This window comes from Bos indicus x Bos taurus, chromosome 15, assembly GCF_003369695.1.
Source record: "Bos indicus x Bos taurus breed Angus x Brahman F1 hybrid chromosome 15, Bos_hybrid_MaternalHap_v2.0, whole genome shotgun sequence".
NCBI classification, from domain to species: Eukaryota; Metazoa; Chordata; class Mammalia; order Artiodactyla; family Bovidae; genus Bos; species Bos indicus x Bos taurus.
Window position 1 is genome coordinate 26,643,314 of NC_040090.1, and position 19,906 is coordinate 26,663,219.

Sequence of the window (19,906 nt, forward strand, 5' to 3'; positions counted from 1 at the left end):
TTTAATGGGAATTGAATAGTTTTAAGGTAGTTTTTAAACAAAGATGTATGAAAACAATTGTTTTTTAAAATATGGCTTAGAAAAAGATATCACCTTTAAAAGATAACCAAGATATGCTGATTCATCCAGCAAGATCCTATGATGCTAGAGGCACACTGCGTAAGATGCTTCAGAGCGTGGTACCCTGATGACCCTCATGGTGCTCCAACATAGCCATGTAAACAAAGAAATCCTTATGCAATATACTGAGGCCCATGAGGAGGTTATGAATAAAGCATGAAAAGACCAGAAAAAATTTCCAGATTTTCAAAATCTACGAGGTAAAGTGAATAGATATTTAGCTATTTTAAAGATGAAAAACTACATATATCCCAGAGAAGTTAGTAATTTCTTCAGCTGATTATAGGTAAGTGGTTGAAATGGACTTGCTGCTGCTAAGTCACTTCAGTTGTGTCCGACTCTGTGGGACCCCATAGACGACAGCCCACCAGGCTCCCCCGTCCCTGGGATTCTCCAGGCAAGAACACTGGAGTGGGTTGCCATTTTCTTCTCCAATGCAGGAAAGTGATAAGTGAAAGTGAAGTCGCTCAGTCGTGTCCAACTCTTTGCGACCCCATGGACTGCAGCCCACCAGGCTCCTCCGTCCATGGGATTTTCCAGGCAAGAGTACTGGAGTGGGATGCTATTGCCTTCTCCGTGAAATGGACTTAATTCTCACTAATTTAGTCTGGATTAGTCTGTAGACCAGTGATCTTTCTGCATCTTCATGTTGCTTCAACATGACAGTTTTCTTCTTAAATCCTGGAGAGAAGCCTCCTCAAGGCTGGATTCCAGCTCATTCTGCCTGACCGAGGAAAGCATGTATTGTGGGAGAAATTCTCATCAGTGCCCTTCTTGGGGTTTGTGATAGCTACATGGGGTAGACAATCCTTCCCAAGACCCCTTCCAATATGGCTTGCATGAGAGAAGACCCTGAGTAGGAGCTCAAGAAATCCCTCAAAGCAGGTCGGATGACAGTCATGCATTTTCTTTCTTCAGGTCTTTTATTTGGCGTGATATGTACCTCCACAGCTGTGGCTGCATCCCTCATGGGTGGTGTCATACAGGTAATGACAGATCTGAGAATTTATTATCCTTAAATAAAACTAGGATAATCATACTAGTAAAATCAATAATTAAAATGAACATTTATAGAATGCTTATTATGGTCTAGCTGCAGTCTCGAATGTATTACCTCATTTGATCCTCATCACTTCCCTAAGATGTAGTTTGAGTAATGTACTAATGTCACAGGTGATGAAACTAAGAAGTAGAGAGGTGAAGAACTGTCCCAAATTCATATAACCAAAGCATGATAGACCTTGAAAATGAGCCCACCTCTACCTATTAACAATGCTGAAAGTGAAGGAAAGTGAAGTCACTCAGTCATTTCCGAGTCTTTGCGATCCCATGGACTGCAGCCTACCAGGCTTCTCCATCCATGGGATTCTCCAGGCAAGAATACTGGAGTGGGTTGCCATTTCCTTCTCCAGGAGATCTTCTCAACCCAGGGATTGAACCCAGGTCTCCTGCATTGTAGGCAGATGCTTTACTGTCTGAGCCATCAGGGAAGTCAGTGCTGAAGTACCTTCCAGTGCTTATGTCAGCACTAGAAAGTGCTGATAATCTGTTTCAACATTTATTTTGTAAATGATACAGAAAAAAATGAAAACATCCTGCTCAAGTTCTCCCAGCTAGTTAGTAGTTAAACCATGTTTATGACCCAAGTCTTCTGAGCTCCCCCTTTTCCTTCCTCAAATTGCCCAACTCACAAAACATCATCAGATAAGCAATCTTCATAGTCTACATCAACCATCTTAATCCTATCACATCTTTGTATAATTTGAACATCCTTTATATTTTCTTGGCATGGTTTAGGTTTTTAATACATGCTGTTTAAATGTATAAATGAGTGAGAATGAGGGAATAGTCATCACTGACTTTTATAGGATGTGTTTTAGTTTCCAGAGCAGTGGATCTTGCTTGATCCTTCCAATGACTCTCTACATAGGTTCCATTATTTCCTTTTTGAAGTACAGGAAACTGAGTTGGGTAGTTTAGTACTGTAACAACCATTTCATCCTCTGTCTTTATAAGAGAAGTTGTGGGACTGGAAACGTCCTGTCCTCTGTGCTAAGTATGAGCTTTATTTAATGACAGTTACTTGCTGATCTCTTTACAACTTTTGAGGACTTTGCTATCTCCCCCTCCACACAGCAGAACTGACTGTCTGTAGTGACCTCAACAGCATTTTTTAAGGTTTGCATGCTTATCACTAAGTCATGTCTGACTCATTGCGACCCTATGGACTGTAGCCCTGCAGGCTCCCCTGTCCATGGGGATTCTTCAGGCAAGAATACTGGAGTGGGCTGCCATTTCCTTCTCCAGAGGATCTTCTTGACCCACGGATCAAACCCAATGTTTCCTTTGTCTCCTGCGATGCAGGTAGATTCTTTACCCAGTGAACCATTGGGGAAGCCCCCTTTTACGGTTTATTTTCCAAGTTACCTCTGATGCTTTGTGCCCCTTTGTTTTCTCCCCTTTATACAATCATTATTTACTCTTTTTTCTGTCTATTTTTTTTATTGGCGTAGTGTTGATTAACAATGTTGTTTTAAGGATGCATCACCATGTCCAATTTGGTGAAAATTTGAAACAATAAATTGTTTTCTTCCAGAGATAGTTCCATGTTAAGCTTATTTGCCATTGAGGCATGAAAGGCTCCAGAATAGATAAGGTCTCCTGCAACACTGGTGTAACACATCAAGCTTACCATGAAGAGGGAGCTGTGAGGGATGCTTGTCCTTATTCAAATAAGTATGCTAGGCTTGCTTCCTTTCCTGATTGGTTAAAATGTGTGTCACAAAGTTCACACAGTTTAGGGGATGCCAGTGGGCAAGAAATGAACACATTGATGTGTTGTTTCCTAGGAGAGAGATTTGTGTCTAAAATGCTCTCCTTGCTTCTCTGAAGACATCTGATTTGACAGGTGCAGAAAGACAACTATAATATACCATTTAATTTTCCAATGCATTACCCTTTCAGAAAGCTACAGCACACAGTACCATAGCAAAGGCTCTGGGAAAACCTAGTAAGCTGTTTCATTTTAAATATGTGACCATAGAATCATCTACAGGGAGAGAAGATGATAGGAGGGGCAGGTAGCATCAGTCAGTTCAGTTGCTCAGTCATGTCCAACTCTTTGTAATCCCATGGACTGCAGCACACCAGGCCTCCCTGTCCATCACCAACTCCTGGAGCTTACTCAAGCTCATGTCCTTTGAGTCAGTGATGCCATCCAATCATTTCATCCTCTGTCATCCCCTTCTACTCCTGCTTTAAATCTTTCCCAGCATCAGGGTCTTTTCAAATGAGTCAGTTCTTCACAATAGGTGGCCAAAGAATTGGAGTTTCAGCTTCAGTGTCAGTCCTTCCAATGAATATTCAGGACTGATTTCCTTTAGGATGGACTGGGTTGGATCTCCTTGCAGTCCAAGGGACTCTCAAGAGTCTTCTCCAACACCACAGTTCAAAAGCATCAGTCCTTCAGCTCTCAGCTTTCTTTATAGTCCAACTCTCACATCCATACATGACTACTGGAAAAACCATAGCTTTGACTAGACAGATCTTCGTCAGCCACATCAGTAGAGTAACCAATGGAGATCTGGTAACTAATGATTTGTGGAGTTCTCTCTGGGAAAAGTAATTCTATCTATTATGCTGCTTTCTTAATGGCCATCAGCTACTGGGTTGGTCAAAAAGTTCATTCAAGATCTTCCAGAAAACTGGAATGTACTTTTTGGCCAACTCAATAGTTCTGCTGAGGGCTGCAATGGCCTCTGTTATTGTTGTTCAGTTGCTAAGTCACGTCTGACTGTTTGCAACCCCATGGACTGCAGCACTCCAGGCTTCCCATGCATACCACGATCTCTACACTTATATTTTTCCCCAATTTAAGAAAGTGCCTGTTTGTTTTCTGTGAGAGTGGGTGGTGATCTTTCTTTCTTTCGAAGTATTATAAAAAGAAGTACATTCTAGATTTCAAAACAGTCCAACTATCAAATGACACACCTCAGGGATCAGAGAGCTCACCAACAGGGGAGGTAAGAAGATAATAGTAAGATGATAATAATGGTGGATAATATTTCAGGGGTGATTATCATGTGCTCCAGAGTGCAGGTTCTATTTAGATTCTATTGGATTCCACATTGAATACTCTCAAACAGGCACACACACAAAAATCCTAGGAAGCAGGTATTAGAAGCAGTTATTTTGATTTCCATTTGTCATCTGAGAAGGCTAGGACACCTCGTACTGAAACACATTTCTTTAGCTGCAATCCTCTCCTTGCAGCAGGGGCTTAAAAGAGATTTGGCCATTGGGGTAGGGGCTATTAAATGAGCTCTGTCTTCCTTCAATAAAACGTACTTAATGACAAAAAGAAAGACAAGAAATTGAAGTTGGTTTTGTATATTACAGAAATATGTATTTTTAAAATCCAGAAACTCTTTGATTTATTTCTCTTTTATCACATGAAGACTTCCCCCTTACCCAGAGCATATTGGCCAAGGACTTTGTAAAAGATTGATCATTATTTTTCTCCTACAAGGGAAATAAACATTTATCCTAATTTATTGATTCTCCCATATAATAGCTAGTAAGTTAGCTTCCAAATTCAGCAACCATAGCAACTAGAAATTAATACTATCAATCAGCAGAGAAAATGTGAAGACTATTAAGTATTGACTTTGGGGAAGAGTATCTACTGTAATTTTATCTATCTCCATCTTGTCAAAGATCTATCTGTGGCATTGATTTCTCTAAAAATTATCCTGGAAAAGCAATCATCACAGTGCATTGTAGCTCATTTTTCTGGACAAAAGAATTTATATTATAGCTGGATTGGACTTGAAGTCCCTTTGGTCCTACTTCTATTTTATTTTATTAGAGAAAGAAGACTCTCTGAAGTAAAATAAATCTGAATTAATAACTGAAGTTTCACCAGATCATATTTACATGTGGCAAAGTCAAAATGAGAATCTAAATATTCTCTTAGTGATGAGCTCTTTCAAAGAACTTTTTCCCTTAAACAGAAAAAAGGAGACCATGACGGTTGTCCATGCTTTTGTCTTTTTTTAGGTGGGACTTGCTTTTAGAAGAGAAAATATGGGTTTTAGAGCCAAACAAAACTGACTTCAGACTTTTCAATCTCACCTCTGCAACATTCTGAGAGTATACCTTGAATATGCTTTGTTTCAGTCCAAATTTCTCATCTGTAAAATCCAGTTAGTGCTATCAACTAAGCAGGGTAATTGTGGGGATGAAATGAGATCATTTGTTTAGAGTGCCAAGTTAGTTCATCTCTATTATCTGACACATAAGACATGGAGCTGGTGCCTGACAAACAGAAAAGATGTATAAAATGTTTAGAGCATTCTTATCACAGCCCCTTGATCTAACAGCCCTGTAGTTGTATGGATAGAACTAGGGTTGCATTGCAGAGTAGCTTTGTGTGTGTGTTTGTGTGTGCGTTTGTGTGTGCACGCATGCATATACTTAAGTACATGTTCCCTTCCAGGCTTATCAGTGCCTGTGTATGTTAAAGACTTTTGAAAAGCTATGGTACAAAACTATATAAGTTGATAGAAAACTAGTTTAATTAAAACCCATTGCCAATTCACTGGGTTCAACAACTTAATGGCTAAGAGAGATGGAAATGCATTTGCCAAACTCCCTCTATATACAAAGGAGACGGAGCCATAACAATGGGATATAGGATATGGAGTATCCAATGGTCTCCCCACCATGTTCCAAATTAATGCTGCAACATCCTTGAGGTATTCTGGTGAAATAGCAAAAGTGGGTTAATAATTATTGTCAAAATAATAGAGTTGTTCAAACTAAATGAAAACAACTGGATCAACTGCATAAGATATGCAACCAAGTTATAGATATATTTATTAAATAAATTATTAAAAAAGCTTTCTTTTTAAAAACTGTGTTACAATCCCCTTACCATGTTGTGTTAGTTTCTGCTGTACAATGAAGCAAGTCAGTCATATGTATACATATATCCCCTCCCACTTGGACCTCTCTCCCACCCCCCTACAAAAGCTTTTTGACAAGATAGAAAATATAAACAAATCAGTAATTTCCAGCTTGCGGGAAAACTTATTCTACTCAATCCAAATTGTCTGTGTTCACACACACACACACACGTATGTTTATAGATATTTTTGTTTTTTTACGTAATGCTTATCAATGAGCCCAGAAGGGAGAAATGATTTTGAGAAAGCACATAATTAATTTTGAGAAAGCACACGGTCAGGACTAGGACCGTATTTCACCACATGTCCAAGAAAGGGAGCTGGTCCTGGGTGGGCCACAGATTCAGGGGAATATAGTTTGTTGATCTGATCTGCTTTGCTCCACAGGCTGCCCTCAGTATCCACGGCATGTGTGGGGGGCCGATGCTGGGCTTGTTCTCTCTGGGAATTCTGTTCCCTTTTGTGAACTGGAAGGTAAGTCTCCCACACCCTTCTGCACACTTCCAGCTGAGATCGGGCCCAGCCACTCTTGTCTCAGTCCTCCTTGGAAAGGCCATTTGTCTTTGCCAGAAAAAAATGAGGTCTTCTTTCCATAGTAGATCTAAATAGAGCCCTAGCCCTCCAATCTCTTAATCTGTGAGTCTGTATTAAGAGCAGAAAACAAAGTAAAAGCCAGTCATGAAATATCATATTTTATGGCATCAATGCTAACTCTTTAGGGTTTAAGTTGTCTTCTCTAAATTAAGAGCCCACAAAATGAAATATAAAACAGATACTAAGATCAGAAATAGTTTATTTAAAACCCAACTTTGAAAACTTTAAAAGTGTAAATTTTCTTTTCTATATTTAGTTACCCCAAATTATAAGTAACTTAATTAAGCTAATTAACTAATTGAAGAAGGAGAGAGGAGACCAGCCTACATATTTTAATAGCTGGGTATTCTTGGTTTTGACAAAGGTACAAATACTAGATACCATACAAGCTAATGTGTGTGCATGAGTGCTAAGTCACTTCAGTCGTGTCCAACTCTTTGTGACATTATGGACTATAGCCCGCCAGGCTCCTATGTCCATGGGATTCTCCAGGAAAGAATACTGGAGTGGGTTTCCATGCCCTCCTCCAGGGAATCTTCCCAACCCAGGGATCAAACGCACATCTCTTATGTCTCCTGCATTGGCAGGCAGTTTCTTCTTTACCACGTAGCATCACTGGGGAAGCCCCAGTACAAGCTAATGGTATGTCCTTAAGTAAATATTGGTTGGATGACTGTGTAGTAAAAATAACTAAAAAGGAACACTTATTTGGAAATATAATACAATGCTCAGTTATTGCAAATACTTTTCTGATCATTAATTTATAGCATCTGGTGGCACTAGTGATAAAGAATCCACCTGCCAATGCAGGAGATGCAAGAGATGTGGGTTCGATCTATGGGTCTAGAAGATCACTGGAGGAGGAAATGGCAACCCACTCCAGTATTCTTGGCAGGAAGATACTATGGACAGAGGAGCCTGTTAGGCTACAGTCCACAGTCCTGCAGAGTCAGACGTGACAGCAAACGTGCGGTGTAGTCCAAGGGCTCTAGTAGTCAAGTCACATTCATTGCTTTAGCTTCCCTAAACAATAACAAACAGAACATTCTGGTGCTGTAACTGAAGAGACATTTTTATGAGTAAATAGAGAAACCAACAAGTTGTTTTCTGTCACAGAGAAAGCTCAGCTATCTGGCAGAGACCAGCAAGATTCAGTTTTAGTTTTCGGTGGTCCTGATCCCTGCTGGGTTATTCTGTTTCCTTGGAAGGAGAAGTGAGTGACTCACTGACTTTTAACTTTTTATCAAGAAGTATGACCCTTAACTGACATGACTAACATTTAGACTCAAACCAAAAACTCTAAACTTGGGAGTCCAAGGACATGACCAGCATCACCTGGGAAGAGATACGGGAATAAAAATTTCTATATCACAACCTACAATGGATGTCAAGGGAATGACCCCAGTGTCTCCATTATCTGAGGTTTTCCTGAATTTCTGAAACTCTTCTTCTGGGAACTGAGATTCAACAAGTATTTTTTAGTGATAGGATGGAGAAGCCAAAAAGAGAAAAATAAATCCTGCTAAAATTTACATAAAATGACCACAATAAAATCCTCCAATGTCTTCATTTAAGGAACAATGTATTCCTAAATAAAGCTCACTGTGGGAGTTTGAAGGCAGGCAGTGTGCTGTTTTGAGCACAAGTGGCCAGGATTGGGGGTAGAAAGCCAGAATGTCTGAGACAGAAGGCTTTTCATCTCATTATTCTTTCAATGGCTTTGATCTTTCAATGGTCAGATCTCTCATTAACTTTTGCTTTTCTTTTTCAAGGGTGCCCTAGCAGGCCTTCTGACCGGAATCCTCTTGTCATTTTGGGTGGCCATCGGGGCCTTCATTTACCCTGCACCAGCCTCTAAGACGTGGCCTTTGCCTTTGTCGACTGACCAGTGTGGCCTATCAAACGTGACGGAATCGGTGCCTCCGGTGCTGTCCAGCAGGTATTCTCACCTTAAAGATGGCGTCAGGTCCCAGAGAGACGGTCACCAAGTTAGAGAAAGGTGCATACTTCATGCTAAGTGTGAGGAGACCATCTTGCTCTCCTAAGAGAGAGTTGTTCTGGATGGTACCCAGCAATAAAGAGTGCCCCAGCGTTCCAGCTTTACGTAAATATGCATTCCTCTGCATCCTGGTGCCCAAGGATGAACTTGGCAAGAGCGTTAATTGGAAGTCTCAGTTCTCAGGTCCACTACGCTATTTCTTCCTTCCTCCTGTGCTTATTCTATATTTTTTCTTGGAAAGCTGAATCCTGGCTCTAACAAACCTTTTTTTTTTTTTTTTTTTTTGCTTGAATAACAGCTAAGTATTTTTTAAAATGGAGAAGGCAATGGCAACCCACTCCAGTACTCTTGCCTGGAAATTCCCATGGACGGAGGAGCCTGGTAGGCTGCAGTCCATGGGGTAGCTAAGAGTCAGACATGACTGAGCTACTTCACTTTCACTTTTCACTTTCATGCATTGGAGAAGGAAATGGCAACCCACTCCAGCGTTCTTGCCTGGAGACTCTCAAGTATGGAGGAGCCTGGTAGGCTACCGTCTATGGGGTCGCACAGAGTCAGACACGACTGAAGAGACTTAGCAGCAGCAGCAGCATTTTTTAAAAACAAGCCGAGACATCATCTCACATATCAGCCTGGGTTTAACACTCTTTCTGAATATTTTCCAAATCCTTTGTTGTTCTTCTACGAAGGGGTGCTGGTCTATTTTATGATTGTTAACTCTTATATGTAGACTTTGTGGCTTACTTATCTTTAATCTCCAGTGTCTGTCACAATTTCTGACACTAAATCTGGGCTTAGTAAATGTCTGAAATGGAAAGCATGGTCTTTATTGCAATTGTGGTATAGTAGTAGGACTTGTAATGCAGGAATGGATTGAGTTGAGTGAAATATAAAACACTCTACAGTCAATTATTTAAAAAAAACTATCAAATGGCAAAAAGATAAGCTTTGGGGTTTTGAGAGATTGTTGTTTAGTTGCTCAGTCATGTCCGACTGTTTGTGACCCCATAGACTGTAGCCTGTCAGATTCCTCTGTCCTCGGGATTCCCTAGGCAAGAATACTGGAGTGGGTTGCCATTTTCTCCTCCAGGGGATCTTCCCAATCAGGGATCATACCTGGTTGATCATTGGCTCATCACCACTGAGCCGCCAGGGAAGACCATTTTAAGAAATGCCGAGCCCTCAGCCAACCTCTTAGTCACTGTGAATCATGACTTCACACTCAGAACTGAGGATATGCTGCTGTTCTTCACAGACCCGCCATCGCTGAGACCTGGTATGCCCTCTCCTACCTGCACTACAGCACCGTGGGCTGCCTGGGATGCATAGCTGCTGGAGTAATCATCAGCTTCCTAACAGGTCAGTTACATACTTTCCTCTTCTTGGGGCCAAGGAAGACATAGGCTAGTCTTATGCATTGCCAAATGAGGTACCCATCTTACAGGCATGATTTGGGGTTCACCACAAAAAGACTGACCTAGTTCTCAAATGGACAATCCTTAAAGGAACTCTTGGAAGCGTGCAACACCTAATCCATTTTTCCTTTTATTATTAGGTCTCCAAAAGGGCAAGGATATTCCACCACTGCTAATTAGACCAGTCTGCAATTTATTTTGCTTTTGGTCTAAGAAATACAAAACACTGTGCTGGTGTGGAGTTCAGCATGACAGTGGAACAGAGCAGGTAAGCTGATGTTTGAGCTTCTGAACAATGTGAATTGGCTCAAAAGGATTCCCTTTCTGCCCATTTAAACCATGTGCAAGGCTGGGAGTTGGGAAGGTAGCTGGTGGATAGGACAATCTGAAAGAATCTGCTTTTCCACTTCAGTTACCTCAGCTAAATTCTCTGGTAGCTCAGCTGGTAAAGAATCCACCTGCAATGCAGGAGAGGAGACCCAGGACTGATTCCTGGGTTGTGAAGATCCTGGGGGAATCCTTGGAGAAGGGATAGGCTACCCACTCCAGTATTCTTAGGTTTCCCTGAATCTGCCTGCAAGGTGAGAGACGTGGGTTCAATTCCTGGATTGGGGAGATCCCCTGGAGAAGGGAACAGCTACCCACTCCAGTATTCTGGCCTGGAGAATTCCATGGACTGTATAGTCCATGGGGTTGCAAAGAGTAGGACATGATTGAGCAACTTTCACACTTTTGGAACTTCAGCTTTTATCTGAGAACAAAGGGGAGACCATGCAGTGTGACCTGGACATGAACATGTCTGGTATGTCACGGAGTGTAAATATAAAGTAAGATTTATTGGTGGAACTTCTCAGACAGAGAAGCAGCAGGTTACATACTATCTCCCAGCTCTCCTCTTATCCTTCCAAGAATCATGGTTAGGCCACACAGGGTGAGGGAAATTGTCCCATTGCTATTAAGGTCTAGAGATGCTGTCCAAGTATGATTAAGGTCACATCAGCCCATGACCATAACAGCCTGAAGTCAAACCAGATTGGACTTACTGACTTGATATAGGAAGCAGGGCCGGGACATCCCAGGGGAGCCAGGGATTGCCACCCTCAACAAAAGGGTAAGGTTGGTGTTTCTGCTGGAGGATTCTAAGAGCGGTCTAAGATAGGGAAGAGGGACTGGAGACAAAACCATCTGCGGCAGCTTTGGCAGAAGAACAGTAATCACTCAGAGTTACTATGGCATCTGATAATGCCAGGACCTTGACAGAAGCAATGATTCCTGTTGGGTTTGCAGCTGCTTTTATCCATGTCTGTCCTCTCAGTCAGATTACAGGCAGGAATTTTTTTCCCTTAAAGTGAGGGCTTATTATCTTTCTTTCAAGCCCAGATATTTCACTCTTTCAGTACTCTAGGAGAGGGACTCTTTGCCCTTATCACAGCTCTTAAGTTGTCATCTGCTTCCCCCCTACCCAAAGCCCATAATAACATGTATGTGAAGTAAAGCTGAGTTTCACAGTTTTTGCTAAGGAGAGCACCTTCTTGACAGGGGCTTGGAATGGGAAGGCAGCCTATTTGCTGACAAGGCAGCTGGCTAAGCAGTGTGTTGTTTGGCTAAATGGAGCTTGAGGAAGTTCTAGAAAAAAAAAGGAATAATGTTATTTACTGCTTTACAGACATCATCCTGGGCACAAATTTCCTGAGATAAACGGGAAATCTTGCTGATGCAGGCAGCTTCTGTTTTCAAGGCTGAGTCTAGAGTGGGAGGGAACACTTACTTGTCACTACTGGGCTCCTTTGCCAAGAAATAACACTGAGCAGCCTTCTGCAGAGTTTGCATACAGGGCCCCTGTTGTGACCAGAAGACTTGCTGTTCATGGAAAGGAAGAGGGTGACCACCTTCTGAGACTCAAATTTGTCTCTCCTAAGCAAGTAATACTACTGCCTCACAGGACTATTGTACTAGAGACATAAATGTCTTCACTCCATGCATTGATACATTGTGCGATGCAATTACTGGCTCAGTTGTGTCCGACTCTTTGTGACCCCATGGACTCTAGCATGTCAGGATCCTCTGTCCATGGGATTTTCTAGGCAAGAATACTGGAGTGGGTAGCCATTCCCTTCTCCAAGGGATCTTCCCAACCTAGGGATCGAACTTGGGTCTCCTGCATTGCAGGCAGATTCTTTACTGTCTGGGCCACCAGCTCACCAAACTGCTCTGTTATTATTATTATTATTATCATCATTAGAAATGGCACCTACATGGATTGAGGCATCAAAGCTACCAATTGGGAAGTGCCCTGGGTCAGAGTTATTTGTGCTGCTTTCATATTTATCTTTTTTTCTTTTTCAAAAGGGAAGGTGCGAGCAAGATTCCCTCAGTTTGATTTGGGATACATTAAGACTGTTCCACTAATATGTGTCTCTCTATTTTCCTCAGGAAAACCTTGAGAATGACAGTACCTGGAAACAAGGAGCTGAATCTGTCTTACAAAACGGCCTCAAGCAAGAAAGCCTGGTTCCAGGCTACGATCCCAAGGACAAAAGCTATGACAACATGGCTTTAGAGAAGATTACCCATTTCTAAGGCAACACACACACATGATACACAGATACACACAGTCCACATACTCCTTTCCTAATGTTTAGTGGGCTTCCCTGGTGGCTCAGACAGTAAAGAATCCGCCTGCAATGCGGGAGACCTGGGTTCAATCCTGGGTTGGGAAGATTCCCTGGAGGAGGGCATGGAAACCCACTCCAGTATTCTTGCCTAGAGAATCCTCATGGACAGAGGAGCCTGGTGGGCTATAGTCCATGGGGTCAGACACGACTGAGCGACTAAGCACATTGGTTAGTAGACTTTGTAGTTTCCAGTACTAGAAGAGGGGTTGTCTGAAGGAGATCAGCCCTGGGATTTCTTTGGAAGGAATGATGGTAAAGCTGAAACTCCAGTACTTTGGCCACCTCATGCGAAGAGTTGACTCATTGGAAAAGATCCTGATGCTGGGAGGGATTGGGGGCATGAGGAGAAGGGGACGACAAAGTATGAAATGGCTGGATGGCATCACTGACTCGATGGGCGTGAGTCTGAGTGAACTCTGGGAGTTGGTCATGGACAGGGAGGCCTGGCGTGCTGCGATTCATGGGGTCGCAAAGAGTCGGACACAACTCAGCGACTGAAATGAACTGAACTGATGACCACAAATAAAATGAATGTTCCCCAGAATATTCTGAAGATTATTCTTTGGAAGATCCCACTTTCAGGTGAGAAAAAATAAACAAGACTTAAGTGCCCCAGCAACTTTCTTTTTTAATAAATTTGGGCTTGACTTCATCAGAGTGCAAGAATCAGTCTCTTTGCTTTGTGTTATATAAAGTTCCAGGGACTGTGTGTGTGTGTTTGTTGGCTGGGTATTTTTTTTTTGTAGTTTTTTTTTTTTTTTTTTTTAGCCATCAAATATCTTGAAGTTTGAGCTTCCCTGGTAGCTCAGCTGGTAAAGAATCTGCCTGCAATGCAGGAGACCCCAGTTCGATTCCTGGGTCAGGAAGATGCCCTGGAGAAGGGATAGGCTACCCACTCCAGTACTCTTGGGCTTCCCTGGTGGCTCAGCTGGTAAAGAATCTGCCTGCAATGTGGGAGACCTGGATTCAATCCCTGGGTTGGGAAGATCTCCTGGAGAAGGAAACAGCCACCCACTCCAGTCTTCTTGCCTGAGAATCCCCATGGACAGAGGAGCCTGGGGGTGCTGCAGTCCATGGGGTCTCAAAGAGTTGGACAGGACTGAGCGACTAAGCACACACAGCACATACATGTTGGAATTTGCAGGAGGAGAGATGCATATTAAATGCTTCCCTGACACTGCACATAAAACAAGGGAATGACGTCCACCCCAACCCCATACCTTACACATATGCAGACATGTTGCATCCCTTCATCCTTCAGGTGCAGTGGGAACACAATTGCTCTTAGTCCCTCTCCCCAACCCACCCACACACCTTTAAGTCCTCTTCCAGTCATTCTTGCTATTACAGCTATCCTGATCAAGCCTTCAAATTAATTTTGCTCAACACAAGAGGACAGACTGGTATGTCTGGTAAATGGGAACAATTATAACTAAATACTCTGCTCCCTTTATGTTCTTAGTGTAGTATTTCTTCTTCTCATCTATCACCTTACAGTGAAAAATTCACACTGTGCTAAATAAGAAGTCTGGAGTCTTTTTCTGTGCATGCATGAGTGCTCAGTTTCTCAGTCATGTCTGACTCTTTGTGACACTATGGACCGTAGCCTTTCAGGCTTCTCTTTCCATGGAAGTTTTCAGGCAAGAATACTGGAGTGGGTTGCCATTTCCTACTGCAGGGGATCTTTCTGACCCAGGGATCGAACCTATGTCTCTGTTGTCTCCTGCACTCCAGCATCTCCTGCACTGGCAGGAGGATTCTTTACTACTGAGCTGGGTAAAGAGCAAAGGCCCCCAATAGGAAGTGAATTAGGACAGTACTGTGCAAAAGAAACTTACAGATAGCTTACCAACCCACAGGGGATTTCAGTAGCCCTAGAGTCTTCTTTGGTGCTAAGTGCCTCATCCACAGGATTCCTACTTTGTTCCTTCAGTTCATATCTGCAAACTCACTGTGATCCATCAGGTTAAGGAGATGGAAGTAAAGACCCTAGTTGTTGAATTCTAGAAAATAATCGTTAAAGTTCTGGAGTGAGAGGAGACTATAGATCAAAAAGTGAATTAACAAATGGAGAGTCAGTCAAAGCTTTTTGGAAGAAGAAAAGAAATCAAATCCTTAAAGGGTTAAAAAGAGGCAGTGCCAAAGATGCTAGATCAGAGGAAAGATAGTAGAAAACAAACTGATGTCTGTTAGGTCAGGGGCCAGGTATTTATTTTGGTGGCCAGGCAAGATGAAGAGGCCTAGAACAAGTATGTCAGCAAAGTAAGGAGAAATGGTCCAAATAAATAGAGATAAGGAGTCCCAAGGCTGTGTTTTGTCAATGTTACCCAAGAGAAAACTTTAAAAGAAGCAGGAGATGGGGGGAAGTTATGTAAATAGTGTTTATTAACAGGGAGATAAACTAGAAAGAAGGGAAAACAATCAATAGAGGAATTTAAAATATAGCCGGAGTTTATAAGTCATAGTCCATTGCTTGCCTTCTCTTCTCCAATTTCAAACAAGAGGGGAAATAATGGGAGAAGAAGAGAAAATTTGGCTATGGTATACAATAGAGATGAGAAAAATACATTTTGAAAAGAGGAGGAAAGAAGGGAAAGGGAGTACATTGGAGAAAATAATATGAAAATGAGAATGAAAAGAATTACTAAAAATATTTTTGAGGTACAGCATGTTAATGAAGGTATTGTTCTAAGGATTTGTAAATTGAGAATTGCAACTATTTCCAAATGATTTAGTGGTTAAGGCATTCTTATCAATTAGAACTTGAAAAATACATTGGGTGGATGTTGAAATCTGGGCCAAACCTCATTGGCTCAGTTAATGGGATAGAGAAGGAAAAAAAAAAAAATCTGAGGATAAGAATTAGATTAACAGTAGCTCTATCTATAAAGAGATATCCCTGTTGCTCAGTGGTAAAGAATCCACCTGCCAATGCAGGAGCCATAGGAGATGTGAGTTCTATTCCTGGGTGGGGAAGATCCTCTGGAGGAGGAAATGGCAACCCATTCCAGTATTCTTGCCTGGAAAATTCCATGGACAAAGGAGTTTGGCAGGCTACAGTCATGGGGTCCCAAAAAGTTAGACACAACTGAGCATCACACTATAAATACATAGATGTATGTGTATATATACATACATAGCTATATATATGAAATTCAGAACTTCACTTGGAATTCTGCAAAACTAAAAGGTACCCTATATTTTTCCATTTTACTCACAAATTCTCTTACAAAGTTTACTCCAAATTCTCCTACAGATATTTCACTAGCTTACTACTTTCCCAGAAAGTTTTTGGATCCTTTTTCTTTTTCAGTCACTAATTCTTTCACCTGGAGTGTTACCAAAATATAAAATGACTTACTTGCACATTGAAATAATATTTATTATAAAAATATCTCTGTCTTCTCTCATGTGATTGAACCTATGGCATTCTGAAGTCACATTTCAAGAAATTTTAGAGGTCAATATAGCGATCACACCTAATTCTCCCCAAAAGAACAGGTGAAAAACCCAAGAGCAGATGGGGATCCACAGGAAAGCCACCTTCCACAGTGCGCAGAAGCCACACGTGCTGTGCTGTGCAGTGAAGCAGACGGGCCCTACAAGGGCAAGGTCAACAGGTCTGCCTAGTTAGTCATAGCACACCTCTGCTGCCTCCCTCCTCCCTGAGGAACGCCAGCTCAGAGTTGTGTCAAGGCCGCTGCGGAGGTATAAAGTCTGCCCAGGGCTAAGTTCAAAGCCATAAAAATGGGTTACACTTGTGGTTGGTTTTGCCACAGAATGAACAGGGATATTTTCAATAAGGGGGCAATGAATGATGAGTTCTTAGGATGGCCTAAAATGTGCTAAATTTGACTCCAGTCTCTTAATCTGTTAAACATACCCACAGATATTGGTAGAAATGGAATAGAATGTCCTCAATGCCTCTTTCACTCATATGGAATGAATTCGTTTTGATGACTGACACTTTCTTTGTCACCATTTGGAGCAAGGAGTATAGCTCCTTGATTGAGGTGAGGGATTGGAGTCAAAGGGCTTCAGGTATAAATGTAAGTTCCAGCAAAAATTATCTTGGTAATCTTGGGCAAGACTTTCTAAACTTTATTCACAAATTAAAAGGAGCAAAACTGTCCCTACTTAATAGAATTGCTGCAAGGATTTACAGAGGTAAATAATCTAAGGTAGTTGGCACAGGGACTGACCTGTGTATAACAGTCAGTGCCTGTTAGTCTGCAGTGCCTGAAGAAAATGGTATCCATTCCAGGATTCCTTTTAAATTAAACTGGTTTACTGTTTCCCTTTAGGATTTTCAAGACACATAATGCTGAGTGCAATTAAAATATGATCTTCCAGAGAGTAACTTTCCTAAAGGTCCTAAATTCTTAAAAACAGGAAAAAAAATACTGTTCTAAAGACAGACAAGTTTTGTTATTGAAAAGTATAATATTCATATCTATAATTTAAGTAATACATTTATAAGTATAAACTTTGATAAGTAAACAGCATTTCAACCCAAGTTTGCCATTCAATGCACAGTTAATAGCATATGTAGTTCTCTAATCAAAGGAACAGTTAAAACTGGACATGAAACAACAGAGTGGTTCCAAATAGGAAAAGGAGTATGTCAAGGCTGTATATTGTCACCCTGTTTATTTAACTTATATGCAGAATACCTCATGAGAAATGCTGGGCTGGAGGAAGCACAAGCTGGAATCAAGATTGCCGGGAGAAATATCAATAACCTCAGATATGCAGATGACACCAGCCTTATGGCAGAAAGTGAAGAGGAACTAAAGAGCCTCTTGATGAAAGTGAAAGAGGAGAGTGAAAAAGTTGGCTTAAAGCTCAACATTCAGAAAACTAAGATCATGGCATCCAGTCCCATCACTTCATGGCAAATAGATGGGGAAACAGTGGCTGACTTTATTTTTCTGGGCTCCAAAATCACTGGAGATGGTGATTGCAGCCATGAAATTAAAAGACGCTTACTCCTTGGAAGGAAAGTTATGACCAACCTAGACAGCATATTAAAAAGCAGAGACATCACTTTGCCAACAAATGTCCGTCTAGTCAAGGCTATGATTTTTCCAGTGGTCATGTATGGATGTGAGAGTTGGACTATAAAGAAAGCTGAGCACTAAAGAATTGATGCTTTTGAATTGTGGTGTTGGAGAAGACTCTTGAGAGTCCCTTGGACTGCAAGGAGATCCAACCAGTCCATCCTAAAGGAAATCAGTCCTGGGTGTTCATTGGAAGGACTGATGTTGAAGCTGAAACTCCAGTACTTTGGCCACCTGATGTGAAGAACTGACTCATTTGAAAAGACCCTGATGCTGGGAAAGATTGCAGGCAGGAGGAGAAGGGAACAACAGAGGATGAGATGGTTGGATGGCATCACCGACTCAATGGACATGGGTTTGGATGGACTCCAGGAGTTGGTGATGGATAGGGAGGCCTGGCGTGCTGCGGTTCATAGGGTTGCAAAGAGTCGGACACGACTAAGCGACTGAACTGAGGTGAAGTGAAACAACAGTGGAAAGCGGGAGGACTTTTCCTTTTGTTTAATTCAAATAAATTTCTGTTTAGTATAAATTTCATTATCTTGTGATTTTATGGTGTTATACCATTTCTTTCTAAAATAAAAAGAAATAAACCACAGACCAGGGAGCTTGCAACCAGTATTTCAAAGATAGTATTATTGAAATCTATTTATGGTAATTTCAATCTTAATCAAGCATTATTACAAAGATCAGATCAACAAATAAAAAACATAGGGGAGTCTCCCTTTAGTTGTTCTTTTAGAAATAAATTGCTTTAAAATTAGTAATAGACATTTTAGCTCTTTCTATGTACATTTGAATATAAAATAATCTAATGTGCTCAGTCTCAGTTTTGTAGCAACTAGGTTTCCTATAGAGTTAACCTCTTTTATCCAGTATTTATAACCTTGAAGTAAAATCTATTTTCAAACAAAATTTAATTGATATTACAAATGATGTATATTAAAATGATGTAAAACTTTTAATTAAGCAAGAGTAACTAGTAATCAATTGTAATCACCTAATGGTTATTTTTATTTGCAATTCTTGGAAAGAATTAATGCCATTATTTTCTCCTCCATTCCAATCTTTTGACCCATATAATCTAGATTTGCAAACACTTATATGAGTAACAAACACTCATAAGCCCACTTTTCTTTTACTGTACCTTTGGTATTTGAAATATAAAGTTATCTTCACAAGACAGACATAAGGTTATAAATATTTGGCTACTTAATACAAAATGGCCTTCACATGGGATTTCAGGATATCAGTGGCCTTTCTTATTGGACTCTAATGACAAATTAGAAAAATAATCCTACTCTATAATGGAAACTGTTGGTTAATAATAATGCTTCTGTACATCAACAGGAAATTTAAGATGATATTTTTATATTTCCAAAAGTGTACGTAGCTTTTTGATAGAGCCTTGGAATACCACTCAATTTAATGCCATTTGTATAACTAATTTTAGGGGGAAAATGCCTATAGAATAAGAATAGATATACATAATGAAAATATATAATTATTTTAATTATATCTTCTAAATATAAGTGCAGATTGAAGTTCATTCAAACTTCCAGATGTTCAAGCTGGTTTTAGAAAAGGCAGAGGAACCCGAGATGAAATTGCCAACATCCGCTGGATCATCGAAAAAGCAAGAGTTCCAGAAAAACATCTATTTCTGCTTTATTGACTATGCCAAAGCCTTTGACTGTGTGGATCACAATAAACTGTGGAAAATTCTGAAAGAGATAGGCATACCAGACCACTTGACCTGCCTCTTGAGAAACCTGTATACAGGTTAGGAAGCAACAATTAGAACTGGACATGGAACAACAGACTGGTTCCAAATAGGAAAAGGAGTACGTCAAGGCTGTATATTGTCACCCTGCTTATTTAACTTATATGCAGAGTACATCATGAAAAACGCTGGGCTGGAAGAAGCACAAGCTGGAATCAAGATTGCTGGGAGAAATATCAATAACCTCAGATATGCAGATGACACCACCCTTACAGCAGAAAGTGAAGAAGAACTAAAGGGCCTCTTGATGAAAGTGAAAGAGGAGAGTGAAAAAGTTGGCTTAAAGCTCAACAT

General features: G+C 40.9%; 1 protein-coding gene across 1 annotated transcript in view; it reads left to right on the forward strand.

The window, feature by feature from the left end:
- The window catches only part of SLC5A12 (solute carrier family 5 member 12), a 51,276-nt gene extending 37,850 nt beyond the window's left edge, over positions 1 to 13,426 (forward strand). The window contains exons 10-15 of the mRNA XM_027562799.1: positions 1,039 to 1,106; positions 6,474 to 6,560; positions 8,453 to 8,619; positions 9,935 to 10,038; positions 10,235 to 10,362; positions 12,528 to 13,426. Of these exons, the coding sequence (XP_027418600.1) occupies positions 1,039 to 1,106; positions 6,474 to 6,560; positions 8,453 to 8,619; positions 9,935 to 10,038; positions 10,235 to 10,362; positions 12,528 to 12,674 (701 nt within the window). The 3' untranslated portion in view covers positions 12,675 to 13,426. The remainder of the gene's footprint in view (positions 1 to 1,038; positions 1,107 to 6,473; positions 6,561 to 8,452; positions 8,620 to 9,934; positions 10,039 to 10,234; positions 10,363 to 12,527) is intronic.
- Positions 13,427 to 19,906: the final 6,480 nt, after the last annotated feature.